Source organism: Cataglyphis hispanica, chromosome 2 (genome assembly GCF_021464435.1).
Source record: "Cataglyphis hispanica isolate Lineage 1 chromosome 2, ULB_Chis1_1.0, whole genome shotgun sequence".
NCBI lineage: Eukaryota > Metazoa > Arthropoda > Insecta > Hymenoptera > Formicidae > Cataglyphis > Cataglyphis hispanica.
The window spans coordinates 5,176,132-5,195,337 of record NC_065955.1 but is presented as its reverse complement, the minus strand read 5'-3'; the positions used below and the strand labels follow the sequence as shown (position 1 = coordinate 5,195,337).

Below are 19,206 nucleotides of genomic sequence, written 5' to 3'. Positions count from 1 at the left end.
AAATATAAATTTTGATTCTCTGGTTAATATATTTTATCTTAATATTTTATATTTTATCTTTAATATTTTAACGATGACGACGAAATTCTTGTCCTTCGACGACAAACGCTCTTCCTTTCCTCACTCTTTTCGCCTCCGTATCCTTGTCTCTATTATACAACTGCTATTGCCGTATATAAAAAAGCGTCGAGGACAGCTCGGAAAATGCGAATTATCTCGCGACGAGCGGGAGAATTCTGTTTGATCACAGCCACTCATATCGACCGACGCCTAGAATAATCAGTAACGATTGACCAATCATAGAATCTTATTTTGAATTGATCAATCGTTGACATGTCCAATCAGACATCATTCATTATTCATCGCGTCCGCGACGAACACAGTGCGCTAATATAGATGTGTGTTTCTTGCGGATTGATAGCAGTACATCTTCGAGATGTTCGCGGGGCTTCCGTGGATCGTTGCGACAATAATCACGCTTTTTAGCGTTTGCACCTATGGTGAGCTATTGATATTTTTCTATTTTCTATTTAATAGGAGAACCATTCATGATATACAATTTTCCTTCTAATTCGCGAAAATTATAATTTAATCATTGTTACTATAGTAAAAAGGAGCAGCGTTGCTATTAATTAGTTCAAATTGCGATAAATTTATAGAAAAGACGAATTCGAATTACGTTTAACTGTAAAATTAAAAAAAAATAATGATTTAAACAAAATCGTTGATATCGAGGTATAAATATCTTTTTAAATCTTTAAATATTAGGGAGAAAATATAATATAATATATCGGATATTTAAATCGTTTAATCAGAATTCGAGTCGAATTCGAATCTATGATTCGAGGATAATAATTCAATAATTTGATTAAGAGATTTTCAATTATAAGTAAAATACAATGCAAAATAAGTAAATTTTCGTATAATAGTATATACAAGTTAATCTTTTATCAATTAAATGTCCGATTAATTTTCTCGAGCACTTGATAAAACTCTTTTACGGTTATCTAAACTTATCGAATAAATAAAATTAAAGAATTGGAAAAATTTGCAAAATAAGTTTCTATCAATTCGCAATTTGCTACTTTGCTGCTTTGTACTATTTTGCAGATTTTTTTTTTTTATAATGACATGTACATCGCGGCTATCCATTTTTATAATTTATATAAACAACTTTTTTTTGTTCTAAATTCCTTTTTATTTAGGATTATTACGGATTATTAGATATATTACGCTTATTGCGATATTTAAGCAATAGCTTTTCATTAGAATGATATACGTTTTAGTGCGAAGCAGTTTTTCATTGAATTAAATTAGAAAAACATCAGAGATCTGATCGCAGGTCTGTAGATCTTTACTGTTAGTTCCAGGAAATTTTAATATCTGTGTACCGTTAATAACAATCTGTATATCAGCATTGTTTGAAAATATTTTTATGATTGCGTTCTTAATTATCAATCGATCTCGTGAGAGTTCATCTCTTTTATTCCATCTCTCCAAGACGGAACTTTTTCCTTCTACATTATGCACTTATGCTAATTCTAATATGTGATTCATAAAGAATATTTTTATTTCTTTAAAGAATATATAGTGAATAATATATATGCGAGAGATTTTTTTTTAATACATATTCTTGTGTTAAAAATGATGAGAAATTATTAGATGATTTTTTCCTTCTCTCTTTCTGGAATGTATTTCTGGAATGTAATTTTTTATAATGTAGTTATTAACAACTACTACATAACACCATAGTTAAGTAATAGTTATTAATAACTATTATATAACAATACAAGTTGCGTATATATATAATTACGCTACTATTACAAGTCCGCTAGATTTTCTTTATATAACGATATATTATATGTTGTCAAAAAATTAGAACTAACATCCCGGATCAAATGCACATCATTTAATTTTAAAATTACGTTATTTGATATCTATAGGATATATATTTGACGTTAAAATCACATGCGCTTGCTAGCTGAGATGATTGAGATAACATGATTATATTATATAAACTTGTCGTTTTATGTTTACGTGAACCTTGCGGTCGAATTGCGATGGATATGATTGTCATTTTTTTAATGATGTTTAGATTCTTTTGACGACGAATGTAAAAATGACACTTAGATGCGACTTATTTGCGGAGAAATCAAAATTAAGATAACGAATTGATAATGAACTGTATTTGTTTTTACTTCAATGTTTTAAAATGTATTTCCTCGTAAATCGCTTTTGATAACCTCATTAAGTGTAATCATGATATGCATTTTAGTAATGTTATGATTGTATGTCAACTATCATTGCAATGAAAAGTATTTTTAAAAGAAAAATATTAATAATAATAATATTAGCTATAAAATGAAAGCAATATTCCTAAATCATATATTAATCTCAGAATGTATATATATATATATATATATATTTTTTTTTTAATATTTAATATATATTAACTTGTATATTTTTTAAGCAATCTGGCTATATCAATTACGACAATGAAAATTTAACATAACACATTATTGACGGCAAAATCCTTGCTTACGAATTCAAGACTAAGATTGCTTAAAATAATTAACTGAATCAAATTATTTTGCGTTAGCTTATCGTAAAATTTAAAAAGATGGAATAGGATAACTCTCTTTCGCGCGTTTTGTTTCTTCGATAAAACTTATTCTCGATAATATTCCTTGTATATCGATAATATTTTGAAGAAAACGTAGAAATATAAGAATCGCGTTAAACAGATCCTAGTACGTGCAAAATTTCGATTACAAATAATTTGGCAATATATACATATAATAATGCAGAATATATAGCTTTATTATTAAAACGCGAAATTAATAGAACAATATTATCGCATAACAGATTTCATTCGATATAGTTTTGAAAATTCTAGAATCATCCGCTTTCCTCGCTTGATTTGATTAAATTATAAAAATGACAAAGTCGAGATATAATATATCTGAATATAAAATCAAAACGAAGAGGTTTTCATCATAATTTGTCATGGCGCATGTCTGATCGAGGTATATCCAAATATACATGATAATACAAATGATGCAATACAATAATTAAGATGCGATCCCGAAAATGCCGATTCCACACATTTTGACGAGATCTAAAAAACAATTTTTCGTGTTATTTTTTATTGTTATTATTACTCCCAAGTTATGCCATCCTATAAAAATGGTTTACATGATTAAATCCTGATCATATAAAATCCTAACAAGAAAATAGTCCACTTTACAATAAGTCTTTACAGAATGGAGAAATTTAACGGATGTGCTTCAATTATCATTTATTATAATATTCTATCATTATTCATTATTATGTTATTATTATTATCAATTATGGATTCGACGATCTTTTCAATAAACTTTTTCTATTGACTAAACTTTTACATATACTATGATAAAAGGACATTACATTAATGCTTTTTTTTCATTATAGCTCAAGAGCCAGCTGAGTCTAATCAACAACTTGTGTCACAAGTCTGCTTAGACTGCATGTGCGAAATTGCTTCGGGATGTAACACCACCATTGGTTGCACTGATAGACTTTGCGGACCTTTCCTTATAACATGGGGCTACTGGCGGGATGCTGGCAAACCAACTCTAAACAACGAGCCGAACAATATCGATGGTGGTGAGTTAAGTTTTTTCCTCATAAAAAAACTGCTTTTGAATATCTATTCGAATATCATAATTCTATAACTCTCTAGTGCTTAATAATTACATTTTCTTCTTTATATTGCTTTATCTCTCTCTCTCTCTTTCTCTAATTGAAATAGACAAACATATTATTATATTTTGAAAGAAAAAACAATATAATGAAAGAACATATATAGTGACGAATGTATAGAAAGCGTACGTACAAAGAAAAAATTGAATAAAACTTAATATAAAAATTATATGCATCAATTTAAGAGATTACTGTCAATTAGTAATTCAAGATTGCATCGTAGTATTGCATTAAATGCAGGCTTCAGAGAATTCTTAAAATAGTTACATAAATATAAGAATGAACAAATATATGCTATATTTCTTTGCAAAAACATTTATGTAGTTAAGTGTATTAGTTTTCTTTATCATATATGTTTAATTTGCTTAAAATCTGCTAAAGAATATGAAATATAGTGCTCTTTTTTCATATAAAAGTTATATATAATAATTCAAATATTCAAAAAAAGAAAATAAAAAAAATAAAGACACGTGAATTTAAATATTTATACTTAAATTATATAAAAATACAAATAGAAATTTTATAATAATAATATATATATAATAATAATTTTTTTTTCATCTCTAGCTTATCGCCGATGTGTCAACGATCTTAATTGCGCTACTCGTACGATACAGGGCTACATGACCAAATTCAATCAGGTAAAATCACATTCCTGTCGAGATACAGATATAAATAATACTCGATATCATTAATGATATGAAATATCTTTTACGCATTTATTAAACAGGACTGCACTGGAGACGGAGAGATCGATTGTGATGATTATGTGCGTATTCATCGATTGGGCGGACACGGCTGCACCGGCTTGCTAGACAGGAAATACGAAAATAAATACAGATTTTGTTTACAAACTCATGAATAATGTATGCATATACATACTGGAACTTCCATTCAATCCATTAATTATTATGTTTATATAAATATTATTACATATATATAATATATATAATGTATATATGATATACACGAATAACAGATCTATCTTTATCAAATGTTTTGAATCGTTAATTCTTATTGCACTACAAGATCTGACATACAATTAAAACCTGATTAAAATCTTATATATAACCAGAAAAATGTACAATTATACATAAAATCATGACATATATAAAATGTAAATACATTTATATAAAATTATGATATGCATTATCATTTGTTTTAAACAGATATGCAATTAATAATTCCTTTTTTTTGTAAATAAACACATATAAGTTAGAGATATTCTTTGTATAAAACATATATATGTGTTGTTCATTGAATGTCTTTGCTAGTTGTAAAGATCGATAGTTTAATATTTTCAGTTACTTAGAATTTAGAATACCAATTCCTTTCAATACTGTCAGTTGTCTCATTATTAGAATATCATAAACTTTTTTTTGTCTTTATCATTAAATTTAAATTTCTTTTTATTATGTGTTAATGTTATTCTATATTTGCATTGGGCTTTCTCTCTAGTCTTTTTCTTCTTTAATCATTTTTTTATCTTCATATGCATAATCTTTTTTTATAATTAAAATAAATTAAAATTATACTATATTATAAAATACTATATCTCAATAATAATAAATTAATATATTATATGAAAAATTGACATTTATGCAATAAATATAATGCAATCATAAACAAGTATTAAAATTCTATATTATCATTATCTAAAAAATAGTTTTAAATCAATACTCAAATTATTTTTTCCTTTTTGTATATTACATATATATATATTTTTATAATTATAATAAAGATATGAACATTGATGTACAAATATAGGTACATTACACATTTATACATACAGAATTATATATATATATATATATATGTATATATATATATATATATATATATATATATATATACATATATATATACACACACATATAAAATATATTTTATATTTATAGTTACTATAAAACCTTTAAAATATAAGCTTCGATTCTCGAGTACTTAATATTTTATCCACCCATTCTGCTCGTTTCTTCAATAAATCACTTTGTTTCTGCATGTTTTCATTAGCATCGATATTTTTTATGAGAAAATGATTTATAAATAATCTAAGACTTTCTCTAAAAGTTTGCAATTTTGGAGATAAAGATATTCTTCCAAACACTTCTAAACAGGCTTCTTCATTTTCATGTAACAATATTCCTAACATAATTTGTCGTATAAGCCTCATAGTTAGTTTATCTAATTCAATAAATTGAACCACCTGTAATTATCAAAAGTATTTATAAAGAAATATAGTAATAAAATAATAATAACATTATAAGATAGATGTCACAGAAAAATAAATAAATATAGAATATATAGGCATATACAGCCATTTACATACTTTTAAAATAGAAAGAGGGAGACCTTTGCCTAAAAATAGATGGGTCAAAAACTTAGCCAGATTTGTTAGCTGTTTTGTATTTAAATCTTCTAATGTCTTCAATTTATCCCACAATGTATACTGTATAGTTAACTGCAACAATTAAACATAATCAACTATTGTAGAACTATTACAATTAGCATATTATATTAAAATAAAAAATAAATAAATAAAAAAATAAATTTAGGTAAAAATATATTATATTTATGTACCTGATATTTTCTATCAGAATCACATAATTTTTGTGCAAGTACGGCATAATAAGGATTAAACTTTTTTTCTTGAATGCAGCAATTGAGAATAACATAAATTATTTCCCTTTGCTGTTGATTTTTTAAACCAAGATGATGAATCTTCTCAAATGCATCTAAATAATCTTCAGCTGTCATTAGCACACAAAAGATATCTCTTCGAACATCAGTATTCATCCTTTGTTTTCGTGCCAACTCCAATATTTTCTCGCTATATTTTCGTTTGTTGTCTTCTGAAGTCTTTTCAAATTTAGTAATATCCTTGAGACCAGACCAGGCTGATCCTACTATCCACCATTTTCCTCTTTCATCGACTAAAAGAAAAGATACAAAAATAAAGATACAAAAATTTTTATATTTATTAAAAAGATAACATACCTATATATTTTTCTATTATATTATATAATATTATTTCTCCCTTTACCTTCTAATAAGTCTTCTAGAGTTACATTAAATTGTGTAACACTATTACCCTTATGGATAAAATTTTTTAAAATTTTCTTCATATGTTCTATCCGAGATGGATCGTATTGAGGTATTTTGCTCATGTTATTATTTTTTAGGGCCAGTAATATGTCTAGCATAAATTTGACTCTTGAACTATAAAGGTAATAATACACAAAAAATATAATAAAAATAAAAAATACAAAAAAAAATTTATGCAGTGATTGAAGAAAGCAATTAATAAATAAATATTATATCAATATATATAAAACTCACTTTTCCAGAGTAGCATTATTTGCTTTTTGTTGCAAATTTAATATCAATTCTTTCAATGCAATTGGATCATCTTTCCTTAATTGAAAACCAACTGTTCTTAAAATCAGTAAAATTAATTCAATCTCTTTCTCTGTGAATTTTTCTACCAATTTCTCTAATATTTGATACAAAAGCCGATGGCCATACACCTAGAAGAACAAAATTGTAAGCACTATATATAAAAATTATTGTTGTTAACAATATTTTACCTTGAAATTATAAAGATGTGCAATCATAAGGATCATATTATCTAATTCCTTATTTTCAATACAATGAGATTCTTCTAACATCTGGTGGAGCTTTCTTATAACAGTCAACAAAAAATGTGCACCAACTTCTGTACCAACATTTGCATGTAGTATAGTAATCAACATCATATGTTCACAAATAAGTCCATCTGGAGTTAGTACTGGTGCAACTATACTTTCCATCATTAATTTGGATAACATTACATTCATGTTATTACGACTATTTGACATATACATTTCCTCTACCTATATTAAAAATATTTAGATAATGAGTTCTTCAAGAAAGTGACATCTCTTTTAATAACAATATATAATTGACAATTGTGAATTGATCATTTATGATCACTATGTTTAATCACAAGTATAGTTGCATGCACATTCATAATTAATTACCTGATTCCCAATAGTATGCATATTTTGCTCTGCCAATCTATTTAGAATACCTTTCAATTGTCTTTCCAATCTATGAGTTTTCTCATCGCCAACAGAGTTATCCTTGTTTGCAATGCGTGCAGCTGGTGGTACATATTTCTTTGATATAATATTGCCCTCCTTATCTCTTTGCCTACCATAAATATCTTCCCATAAACCTTCATTCTCATCTAATTGCTCTAATGCATGTCTTGATTCTTCATTCTCTATCTCATCTTCATTATTTGAATATTTCTCAGTTTCAACATTTATACTATTTGTCTCTTCTAAAGAAATATCATCGCTATCATCTTGATCTGAATTTTCATTAGACAAAAAACTTTCATTGTCCATATTTTGTTCAGAGTCTTCATTATTATCTATGTTACTTTTTTTATCAAATTTTTCATCTTCATCCTCAATATTATCTTCAGCACCAATAGCTATATTCAAATCCTCTTCAAATTCCGTGCTTAATCCAGTTTCTAACAATTGTTTCTCAGTTTCAACCATGTGATTCCTATTCTCGGAATCACAAAAATCCAAAAGATCTATATATAAGTAAATATTAAGGGCACATAGATTATTTTTGAACAATATTATAAATATGTATAAAAGTATATTTCAACAATTTGTTGGAGAATATATGCAATAATATATAAAAAATTAATAAAACTATAGCAATTTGAGGCAAATTTCAAAATTTACATTACATGTATTTAAAAGACATATAGTATATAAACAAAGTGTATAAACATGATTTAATAAAAATTCTATAATTGTCTATAAAATATATATATTAGAAATATAAGTTTATGAAATATTTCAATAAATTTTACTATACTAAAACACTCTATTATTGCAAATATTAATATTAATATAAAATATACTCTTAAAAGCATGAAAAACCATGTAAATGTTAAATAATCATAATTATAAAGAATAAGTACAGTCTAGACCATCTGATGTGAAAGATTTTGGAGTGGATTTGTTCTTTCGTTTGTTTAACTTCAATCGTTTCTCTAACTGTTTAATCATTTTATCCTCTTCTAAATTGGCCCGTTTTAATTGTTCCATTCTTTGTTTTTTTGCTTTTATTTCCATCCTTCCTTCCTTCGTATCTTTAGACTAATGTTATAGAAGATTAAAAAAGATATAAGATGCGTTCCATTTCACGCATTGAGCGCATAGATTGCCTGAAAATCTATAGTTCACGTAACATATATTATAGATTTCCAAACAATCTCTGCACTCTATACATGAAACGAAATGCAATCTAAATAAGTCATCAATCCCTCAGTACCCATGATGCATATAAAGAATCAATCATGCAATATTAAAAAGAGATGTTAAATAAATAAAGTGGACTACTATATTAGGTCTTGCGGCCTTTCGCAATGCATTATAGGTTTCGAGAGACAACACATAGGTTGCATTGATGCATTTTATATAATCTTACTTTAGGATTTTGTCGTTTTTGCGCCTTTATTGACGGCGTTTGTTCAGTATCAATTTTTTCTTGATTTTTATTTTTATTTTGATAGAACATTGCTCTATTTATCTTCTTTCGTTGTCTTTTCTCTTTGCGTAATATTTTGCGCGTTTTCTCCACGGGTTTAGTCTTGATACGACCCATTTTACACGTAAAGGTTTTCACAATTCTAACCTTCTATACTCTATGTCCTACATCATGCAACATGCAACCATGACGACCAACAATCATGGTGCACGAATATCAAGAAACGAAACGTCAGATTCGTTTTATTCTGAATTCAATTAAAATTACGTTTGAAAATCTACCAAGAATGTTTTATTTGACCAATCAAAACAAAGAAATTTTTTTATCTTGGTTGATCAATCGCTGTTCTAATGAGGATGGATTTTCGAACGCAATTTAAATGCTCTCGGCGCGCAATTTATCAATTTGAAAATTACAGTGTTTGTTTTCTAGAGAAGAGTGTGTGTGCTACAGTGTCACATTTTCCACAAAACTGCGTAATCGTATGTTTAGGGGCCGGATAAAAAGAATAAAAAAGAATTGTATTTATTATGAAAAGAAAAGTGCACGTTAAAGGTAGATATTTAATAATTAGAAAGATTAGAAAAATCTAATTTATTTCCTTAATTTTTGAGCGAGAAAATTCCGAAGGTTTTTTAATTAACAGTTTAAAGACCACTTAAAGGCAATTACTTTGTTGACGATGCTTGCAGTAATTTGATATTAATTTTTTGTTTTCTTTTCTTCTTCGTTTTTTTGGCTAATGGAAAAAGAAATTAAATGATGCAATAATATTAATTTGCGATTAATATTGATATATATAAAAAATTAATGATCAAAATAATATTAGAAAATTGTTTAAATAATTAATATAATTGTTTATATAAATCGATGTTAATTGAATGCTATGCTTCTAGCATTACAAATTTATATATAGATTATTTTTAATAAGTGAATTTGTTCTTATTTTTAATATTTGGAGCGAAGAAAAATGTGAAATATCCACCTTTTGCTCCTTTTTTATATTAACTTTGATTCTAGACTTGAAGACTAATAAGTCTTCTCAAAAGACTAAAGTGTTGCTAATGATTATTATTAGTATTATTCAGCAATATTTCAATCATATTAAAGACTTTAAATGTTTTAATTAAATAAAAAAAAGGTTAACATATTGTCACATTTTCGTTATATTATAAATTACGTTATCATAATCCGTTTGTTGACAACAACAAACCGCAAGGTTTGTTGTTGTCAACAAACGTAAACGTGAATTACCTTGTGCAATCCTGTAAGAATAGCTTTGACTTAACTTAAGGTTGATATTATAAGTTCCTTAATATTATAAGTTCCTCCTCCAAAAATTATAATATATATTCTTTCTATTTATTTATATTTTTTATATTTTTTCATTTATAAAGCATTAAAAAGAAGCTCAGATATGTAAGCTTTAATAATATTTGAAAATGATATTTATTCCATTAAATTACGTTAATAATTTATCTAGGTAGATAATTCTTCTTACTCTTCCTTTATGATTTGAGAATTGAGGATTGAAGCCACTTCCGTTATCGGCCACGAAAAGGACGTGTTTTAACACGTGTTAATAAAGTTGAATATAGAGAAGGAAACTATTTACTACTCAAATATTAATTTTATCAAATGAATAATATATATTAAACTTTTAGAACATTGCGTATCGCATTTTTTCTTTTTATTTTTTTTTCCGTGAATGTGTACATATTTCTCATTAGATCGTTTCTTTGACGTATACAAATTTCGGAATTGTCAAAATGGTTTTTTTTTTTTTTTCTCTAAATTTATTCGTCATACATCGTTTTTTACTTTGCTTGGCAGTTTCTCTTTTTTACTTTAGTTATTCGAATGGACAGTCTTGATTTTACAATTCTATTTGCACGATGGATTAAGACATTTACACATATACATTTTTGTTTTCCAAAATGATCTATTTTACATTTATCCAAACTGTTTAACGGACGAGTAGTCTTGTTTTTACGATTGCGATTGGGGATGAAATAAAACATGCCTGCATTCTCTCCAAACATTATTCGTATTCGCTCCAATTAGTCAAACAGAGTATATCTTATCCTGCCGGAAATATAAATGAATTACAAAAAATTGACAATTTTTTAAACGAAATTTTCTTAATTAGGAAAATTAGGAATCCAATTTTAAATATTTTCTGTTAATTCTTTTTTGATTCATCTATTTTTTGTAGGATAACATATTACGATATCGACTGCAATGTGCTCGCACATATTTTTATCCTTCAAAATGAGCGCGCTGTCTCAAAAAATCGCATTCTCTAATTATATCATTTATGTATATGTATATGCATATTGCATCTACGCGATAACTCGCTATAAAGTAATAAGGGGACATATATCGTGAATTTTTATAAAGTACATATGAGACTTATCCACTTTATTAATGCCTTAATAAAAACAGCCGACGAGATAATTTTATATATAAGCAAGTCTTTATCTCTCTTTATTAAAAAAAAAAAAAAGGAAAAAAGAAAATGAAAAAATATCGTCGCGCGTTTGTAAATCTTCGTTTTTGGTTTGGTCCGAACGACTAACCGTTTACTTTCTTTGGCAGAACTCAATGTAAGCGTACTCGGTTCACGTTAATCTCAGTCTCACGTTACGGAAGAGATCTTCGAGATGAAAACGAGACGCCGAATTTTCGGCGGGAAGCTATGGTTTTATCGAGATCGCGCTATGCTATACGATTTTCTCGATTCTGTCTGCGAATAGATACTACGATTCTCTGTGTACGCATGATATTTCATAATCGCTAGCGTATTTTACGATCACATCGATAAAGTGCCGTTTCGTGAAGAGCGTTTATTTACATAGTTAAGGCGCTAATCGCTTATTCGAAAGATCGATTGGTAAATACTATTTAATATAGCGCACAAATACGTTCAATTAAGATAGAGAGGAACACATTTCTGTCTTCCTTGTTCTCCCAAATTTTTTTTTTACAACGTTCTTAAAGACTAAGCTAGAATTGGCACTATTTGAAAAATTGTTCGTGGAAAATTTTAAAATCAGAACAATCGAATAACATCGCGCATTTTTTTTAAATATTCCGAATCAAAAATAATCCAAAAATGTAGAAAATAATGTTCAATATTTCGAAAATTTAGAATATAAATCAACACAATAAATACCTACCATTTCTTTTTAATTTTAATTGACCTATTTTTTTATTTAGGGTAACATGTAAAGACGTTGCAACATTTTTAAAATCTTTTAAATTGTAAAATCTCGTTTCTGATAATCGGTCATTCTTACATTCGTACGTCGAATGGCTCGTTAATAAGTATAGATCGCACTAATAAAACGGAGGTATTCGTATGGAAGTTGGCGTTCACCCTGTTTATCAATAGTTGGTCGTCGCGAAAATGATGGATCCATTAATTACCCTTTTTTTCGTCGTGTAATCACGTTTTGTAAGATAATTTAATCGTAATTCGGTAATAGAAAGAATAGAAAAATCGTAATTTGGTGATAGAAAATGCTATCAAAAACGTATACAGTTAATCATCAAATATTTGTTTCTTCGTTTCTCGATTAATTATATGTCGCGTTATATGATGAAATTTGATATTTTCCTTAAGATTCTCGACGCGATATTGCACGTGGCACATACAGGGTTACACGTGTGTACAAAGGCCTTTTTTATATATATGAACGGCAGTATTTTTTCTGGTGCAACGCAGATGTAGTTGAGACGTTTCTCTTCGACGAATAGACCTGAGAGCCTTATCTGTCACACTTCTTTTCTCTCTCTCTCTCTCTTTCACTTTTTCTCTTTTCACTTTATCAATTAAATTGTCTTCGACATATATTAAACCATTCTTGTTAAGATTCCGAAAAATTTCCGTCAATGACAATAGCGTTAAGAAGAGATTTGTCATTTTTTTCTAAATAATATTAAATCGTCCGGCGAAGATACCAAGTCGAACCAGCGAATCTCGATCATACGTGTATAGTAAATTCTTGTCTTTCTTGTTCCTTCCTTTGCTGATATCTGTAACAGACAATGCGCATCCGTCCTCAAAAATATATAATTTGATTGTTTAAATATATTCTTGCAATACTCATTGTTCTTTTTTTCTCGTTCGATATTTTATTATCGAAAACGATAATCGATGAAGCAGGTAATTTTTCGTAAATAAATCAGTAATTATGATTACTGATTTATTTTCTATACAGAGCTTGCCCTCTAAATGTTCCACCTTTCTTGACTTATAATCGACATTATCTATCTTCGAGATAATTAGAAGTCGAATTGAAATTTCACGAAATATCATCATATAGTTGAGAGAGATATCGCTGCGTGAAAAATATCAATATCTTAACGATGATCATCATTCTCTCTCGTTTCAGTTTCATTACAATGTATAGCGATGCATGGCATAACGTCACTTAAAACACTTGGTATACCCCAACAAACTTGCAATTTTCGAGAGTTCAACTGATCTCAACTACTTGGTGCTTAACATGCCTGGTTTACGGAGACTCGTGTCGATACCTAGCGAGCATAGATTCGACGGCCTCGATCGGGAGTCTGCCCAAACTGCCGCCGTGACGGGTTCCGGTTGACAGACTTTGCCATTCACGATCGCGTTCACGATCGCGATCACGGTCGCACTCCACGTCGCTCAATTCACGGCTGTCGCTGAACCCGCTTGGTGGCAATAGCGTCATGTCCTCCACCGAACTGTTGAATAGATAAAAGAATACATTTACCAGATCAAACAGGAAGTTATCTAAGAAATTGTGAGAGACCGTCATTTAAATAGAAAAATTGATAAAACGCAGCTTCAATTTAATCTAATTCATTCGATTCAGAAGTATTTATTTGCTAAATAATTCGCTTTATTGATTAATGATTTCATTATATCAAATATATATATATATATATATATATATATATATATATATAAGTAGGATTATATTTTATACATGTACGTAGACAATCGTCAATCATGCAAAGATTAACTTGAGCTTTTTGGTGATAGAAGAAATCGTTGCACAATTATTTTCTTATAAATAGTACTGTATATATTAGAACATTTCCCGATATACTTCATTTTTCTCATCGTATAGAATATGAAGTTGAATAAAGCGCAATGATGCGAATATGTCCATATTTGGAATGTATTTCTTCTAATAATAATTATGACGTAAAAATATATCAATATTTGTGTCTCTTGTGTAAAGAAATTTTTAATTACATAAAACGACTTGCATTGTTGCGCCTCTTTTTTGCGTCGATGTGAAACCAATGAGAGACCGATATCGAAAAGTCAAAACTGAGTGCTATGTGGAAACAAACAAACCTTGGCTACCTGCGAGTAGACCGGCTCGGTTGTCGGCTTCGTCGTCTCGCGAGTGAGGGCGAGCCTTCGTTGTTAGATTCCGTACTCGATTCCACACCTCGCGAAAATACATCTGTAAAGAATCATATCGGTGAATATCGCGGTTTATCCATGCATGGTTTGCTTTTTCTCTCTTCAACATAAATCATTTTTAAATAATTATTTTTTAAATACTAATCTATATGAAGAATGTATAAATATAATTTTTTATATATTCTTGATGTAGATATTATATATTACCTCTACAAGGCTTTACTGGCACTCTATAACTAGGCCCGGCGCATTCGCCGCAAGGACTTCCGGATGTATCACTGCCGGAGCCTTGTCGATTTGATCTTAGCTTACTCTCGGCTTCCGCAATGCTTGGAAAGTAACGTTGCTTGTGCCATCTTGGTGTTTTTGACCTGCACGTGAAAGAACACCAGAAAGAGGAAGAGAAGGGGAGAAAAACAAAAGGCGTAAAAGCAAAATGAGAATTAGTTTTATGAAGGGTCGTCAAAACTAAGGAGCGAGGAACTTTCTGAAAGAAGCCAATTACCTTTCAAAGTCCACGCTAGATCTCTCGTAATCAATAGTATTGATGTCCTCGTTCTCCAAATGACCAAATGTCTTGAATTGCATCGTGTAATCGAGCGTTGCTGTTGTTACCGAACGATTCTCTCTCCCGGGAACGCTAAATGTAGCGTATGGACTTATCTCGTACATTTCTGCAAAGTACATCGAGGCGATTCAGGAAATGAATAAATTTATCGCTACATAGATATATACCTGATCCATGATCGGTAGATTTGTGATTTTCTTGCTTTACGGGCGAACTAGTGTAAACCTGATGGTTGCGTCTGTTGTCACGTTCAGCCGTCGATTTGAGTTGCACAGTCGACATACAACTGGACAAGTGATGATGCTGTTGTTGGTGCTGTTGTTGTTGAACTATTCCCAATCCTGCCTGTTGTTGTTGCTGCTGATTCGGTAATATTTCACCCAAGTAGTTCGCTCTGTCAAAGATGCAATTACTGAAAGCTTGATGCTGGCGCAAAATAAAATTTCGAGAACTCGAAAGGATTATGTTTTACCTTCCGCTACGTTTGAGCATGACATATCCCAGAATAACAGCAGAAACGACTAGAATGATTGCGCAAATAAGCGGAACAACGACATATAAAACTTTGTGGTTGGGTACGGTTTTTCTGATCTCGTCCTCCATTATCAAATCGTTAGGAGGACCAATACTGACTCCGCTCAACGTAGTCGTGGCGAATTCCATTTGTGTCTGAGTCGAGCCAGCATCGTTGTGCGCTGTTAAACGTAAGCTGTACCACGATGCTGTCTTTAGATCACGAATTATAAGGTTCTCGGTTGCTCTGCTGGCTACCAAAATCCAAGGTTCCGTGTTGATTCGTCTGCGATATTCGACGGTGTAGTGCTGAATAGGACATCCTCCGTTAGGCCAAGATAATAAATTCAGTTTTACTGATGTGCCGTTTGCCGAGATAATATCTCTTTCCTTAGGTAATAGAGGTGCTGGAATATAGATTGAGAGAGAAATGCGCTTAAAATGCTGTTTCATTTTTTTAAATAATTAAATTAATATTAATTAAAACTTGAAGTAAATTCGAATCAGACAGATTCTCAATAGTATATTTTAATATATATTTTTTTTTAATTTCACAAGACTAATAATGTTAATATAAATATATATTTTATTTTTGCAAAATATTTTATTTACCAGTGCCTTTCGTTGTTGCGCTTATTAACGGACTTGGATCGCCAGTGTCGACCCGATTATGTGCCGTTAAATGCGCTAAATAGGAAGAACCACATTTTAATCCAGAGAGTACAAACTCCGTCTGCTCAGGAGATAAAGCGATTTCTTCCCATCCACCTTGATCCCTCTTATAACTTAATACATATCCTGATAAAAAAGAAATAATATATTATATGTATATACAGATGCGATTTGTTATTAGTTATATTTTTAATTATTACCTTGTATAGTAGCACCGCCGTTGTCGGGATGATTCCAGCGAAATCTGATACTATTAGTTGTCGTATATTGTAATTCTAACAACGGTGCTTTGGGTGGCATCACCACGACTAATGAATACGTGATGGAATCGTCACCGAATAAATTACTAGCCGAGCAAGTGTAATTTCCCGCGACCGATTGTTCCAATCCTGAAAAATACAACCGAGAAATTTTTAAAATGATGAGAATTTACAGAGATTCTTCCATTTTTTTCTCTCGAAAGACTAATCATTTCCTGTAAGTGACGGAGGGGGGAAGGTGAATTATATCTTTAAGAAATGAGACACTTACCACGTATATTGAGATGTCCGTCAGGTGTAAGTTCGTAATGTCTACCGGTGGTAATTTGACCATTTCTGTACGTCCAGATAGGTCGCGGCGTAGGATTTCCCACCACCAAACACGACAGTGTAACCGATGATTTTATAGCTCTCCTTAATACTTGCGAGAACGATGCCACTCTAGCGGGAGCTACGGAATAAGTACGCTCTTATACGATGGAAAAATTTTGTTGTGTGAGAATCGATATATTTGACAAAATATAAATATGCAATATAAGTTAAACGTCTAAATTCTAAAATTTCTCATTCAGCTTTCACGAACAGAACTGATTTCGACAAGCACCTCTAGTATTCGTTGTTTGCGTAACTATGGTAGTTCGTTCTCCTTCTCCAAGACCGGTCGTCGCTGACACCCAGAATTCATACGATTTTCTAAAAACATTAACAATCTATTCGCAAAAAAATCGCAATGGCGAGAGAGATGCATATTGAAATGTCCGTGTGTACATGTACCTTTCCACTAGATCTCGTAATTCCATTGTAAGAGTATCCGTGGGCGATAGTGGTTCGTGCATCGTGTGCGCGTTGTGATTATTAGAACCGGCTTCTCTGCTGTATACAGTGTATTTTGAAACATTTCCGTTAGGCTGCAACGGCGGCAACCAAGAAACCAATATACTCTCCGCCGTTAACGCCAACGCCTTAATGCCAGCAGGTGGGCCTGGAACTGTAAAAATAATATGCGGAAAATCATCGTCGATTAAATCATTCATCTTATTATCAAAATAATAGAATTTCTTTAATTTTACTAAATATGAATTAAATGTCTCACCATCCTCTTCTGTCATGCAGAAGATCGGTGGACTCAGCGCTCCGTCACCCGCGCCCGTGTAAGCCAACACCTTGATGGAATAATTCGTGTATTTGTACAGTGTGTGCAAATAAGTTTCCATACTGGAAGTTCTTTTCACTTCACCGACCGTTGATATATCCACTGCGATAGGAAAAATAAATTAAACCAATATCTTACAAAATTAATTTCTTATGAATGCAAGAAATTATCAGTATTCCGATGGCCAGCAACTTACTGTTATCGGTAGGGACCGGTCTATAATAAACTTTGTATCCTTGAATAATTCCACCGTGTTGATGAGGCGGCGGCGCGTTCCAAGATACTTTGACACTTTGAGAGGACAATGGAGCGCATGTCACTTGAGTCGGTGGCGTTTCTGGCACTATAAAATAAATTTGAGTTTAAATTATTATTAAATTAAATATGTAAATATATATATATATATATATATATATATATATATATATATACATATATTTGAACATACTTGAGCATACACACACACACACACACACACATGTACATATGCGCACATACAGATTTTATAGATATAATTTCATTTTCTTCGTTCTTCTTGAGCTCATACCTCCTTCTTGAGTAGTACCCACGATAGGAACGCTAGCTGGTCCACTGGCTATACTATTGAAGGCTCTGATCGAAATGTCATATTTCGTAAATTTTCTCAGCCCGGTAAGCTGCACCTTTGTCGTCGCCCAACCATTCACAGTCAAACTTTTGCTTTGATTAACACCCGAGGTCGACGACGAATGTTCCGACCATGTTACTATATATCCCAACAAATCTCCATTACATGATTCTTTCGGAGGCGGCTAAAAAAATAAACATGTTTGATGACATTCTTTTATGATCCATTTTACTCTTTTTTTTTCAACTCGATTAAAATTATATAATTTCATAATACGATTTAAAAATTAAAATTATTAAAAATATTAAAATATTAAAATATTCAAAATATTTAAATTATTAAAAATATTAATATTAAAAAAGTGATTGTAAATCATTTCTCAATCGACGACATCACTTACTTGCCAATTGACTATGAGTTCTCCGGGCCCGGCGGATTGCACTTTGATATTTTGCGGCGATTCTGTAGGTGCTGTTATGGAGAACAATGGTTATACGATATGGTTATGAGATTCAGTTTAATCATATTGCCACACGAGGCGTTTTACCTTCCTCCTGAGTCTTTGCTACGACAGGTTCCGTGGGTCCGCTCGCGTCGATAGAATTTATAGCGAATATTCGAAAGGTATAAGTGACAGCCGGATGAAGACCCCCAATTAGTGCTACCTCTTGATCATCGGCGGTGGTTTCAAACGGAGATAAGCCTAGTAGAATT

The 19,206-nt window shown here is 30.5% G+C and overlaps 3 protein-coding genes across 7 annotated transcripts in view; 1 reads left to right on the top strand and 2 right to left on the bottom strand.

The window, feature by feature from the left end:
• The first annotated feature begins 341 nt into the window (after nt 1–341).
• LOC126859132 (invertebrate-type lysozyme 3-like) lies at nt 342–4,881 on the top strand. Its single transcript, XM_050610115.1, has 4 exons — nt 342–500; nt 3,451–3,645; nt 4,309–4,382; nt 4,472–4,881. Exons 1-4 carry the CDS (start codon nt 437–439, stop codon nt 4,604–4,606), a joined length of 468 nt encoding a protein of 155 aa, XP_050466072.1. The 5' UTR covers nt 342–436; the 3' UTR covers nt 4,607–4,881.
• A 672-nt stretch (nt 4,882–5,553) lies between these two features.
• LOC126859131 (nucleolar MIF4G domain-containing protein 1 homolog) lies at nt 5,554–9,489 on the bottom strand. The gene is made up of 9 exons (XM_050610114.1): nt 9,235–9,489; nt 8,726–8,903; nt 7,758–8,326; nt 7,326–7,610; nt 7,078–7,265; nt 6,782–6,957; nt 6,319–6,671; nt 6,068–6,199; nt 5,554–5,944 (listed from the first exon to the last, which is right to left on the bottom strand). Exons 1-9 carry the CDS (start codon nt 9,409–9,411, stop codon nt 5,654–5,656), a joined length of 2,349 nt encoding a protein of 782 aa, XP_050466071.1. The 5' UTR covers nt 9,412–9,489; the 3' UTR covers nt 5,554–5,653.
• Nucleotides 9,490–10,974: 1,485 nt separating this feature from the next.
• The window catches only part of LOC126859125 (cell adhesion molecule Dscam2), a 96,005-nt gene continuing 87,773 nt past the window's right edge, over nt 10,975–19,206 (bottom strand). For 3 of the 5 annotated variants that reach the window (XM_050610101.1, XM_050610104.1, XM_050610106.1), the window contains 17 exons: nt 19,040–19,195; nt 18,893–18,963; nt 18,433–18,676; nt 18,082–18,228; nt 17,826–17,987; nt 17,507–17,720; nt 17,337–17,425; nt 17,004–17,183; nt 16,673–16,861; nt 16,413–16,598; nt 15,760–16,207; nt 15,455–15,681; nt 15,225–15,393; nt 14,927–15,090; nt 14,657–14,759; nt 13,837–14,025; nt 10,975–13,332 (listed from right to left, as the gene is read on the bottom strand). In XM_050610101.1, coding sequence (XP_050466058.1) covers nt 13,281–13,332; nt 13,837–14,025; nt 14,657–14,759; nt 14,927–15,090; nt 15,225–15,393; nt 15,455–15,681; nt 15,760–16,207; nt 16,413–16,598; nt 16,673–16,861; nt 17,004–17,183; nt 17,337–17,425; nt 17,507–17,720; nt 17,826–17,987; nt 18,082–18,228; nt 18,433–18,676; nt 18,893–18,963; nt 19,040–19,195 — 2,990 coding nt within the window. In that variant the 3' untranslated portion in view covers nt 10,975–13,280. Of the gene's footprint in view, nt 13,333–13,836; nt 14,026–14,647; nt 14,760–14,926; nt 15,091–15,224; nt 15,394–15,454; nt 15,682–15,759; nt 16,208–16,412; nt 16,599–16,672; nt 16,862–17,003; nt 17,184–17,336; nt 17,426–17,506; nt 17,721–17,825; nt 17,988–18,081; nt 18,229–18,432; nt 18,677–18,892; nt 18,964–19,039; nt 19,196–19,206 lie in introns of those variants that run through there. The other 2 variants (XM_050610103.1, XM_050610105.1) reach the window with 2 other exon arrangements.

What these genes read in the sequence shown, in the direction of transcription:
- LOC126859132 (XM_050610115.1), top strand. Translation starts at nt 437, where the DNA reads ATGTTCGCGGGGCTTCCGTGGATCGTTGCGACAATAATCACGCTTTTT. An exon ending in GCCGAACAATATCGATGGTG is followed by an intron (nt 3,646 to 4,308) that starts GTGAGTTAAGTT and finishes TTTCATCTCTAG; the next exon opens with CTTATCGCCGATGTGTCAAC. An exon ending in ACATGACCAAATTCAATCAG is followed by an intron (nt 4,383 to 4,471) that starts GTAAAATCACAT and finishes TTTATTAAACAG; the next exon opens with GACTGCACTGGAGACGGAGA.
- LOC126859131 (XM_050610114.1), bottom strand. Translation starts at nt 9,411, where the DNA reads ATGGGTCGTATCAAGACTAAACCCGTGGAGAAAACGCGCAAAATATTA. An exon ending in AATAATGCTACTCTGGAAAA is followed by an intron (nt 6,958 to 7,077) that starts GTGAGTTTTATA and finishes TTACCTTTATAG; the next exon opens with TTCAAGAGTCAAATTTATGC. An exon ending in TCTAGAAGACTTATTAGAAG is followed by an intron (nt 6,672 to 6,781) that starts GTAAAGGGAGAA and finishes CTTTTCTTTTAG; the next exon opens with TCGATGAAAGAGGAAAATGG.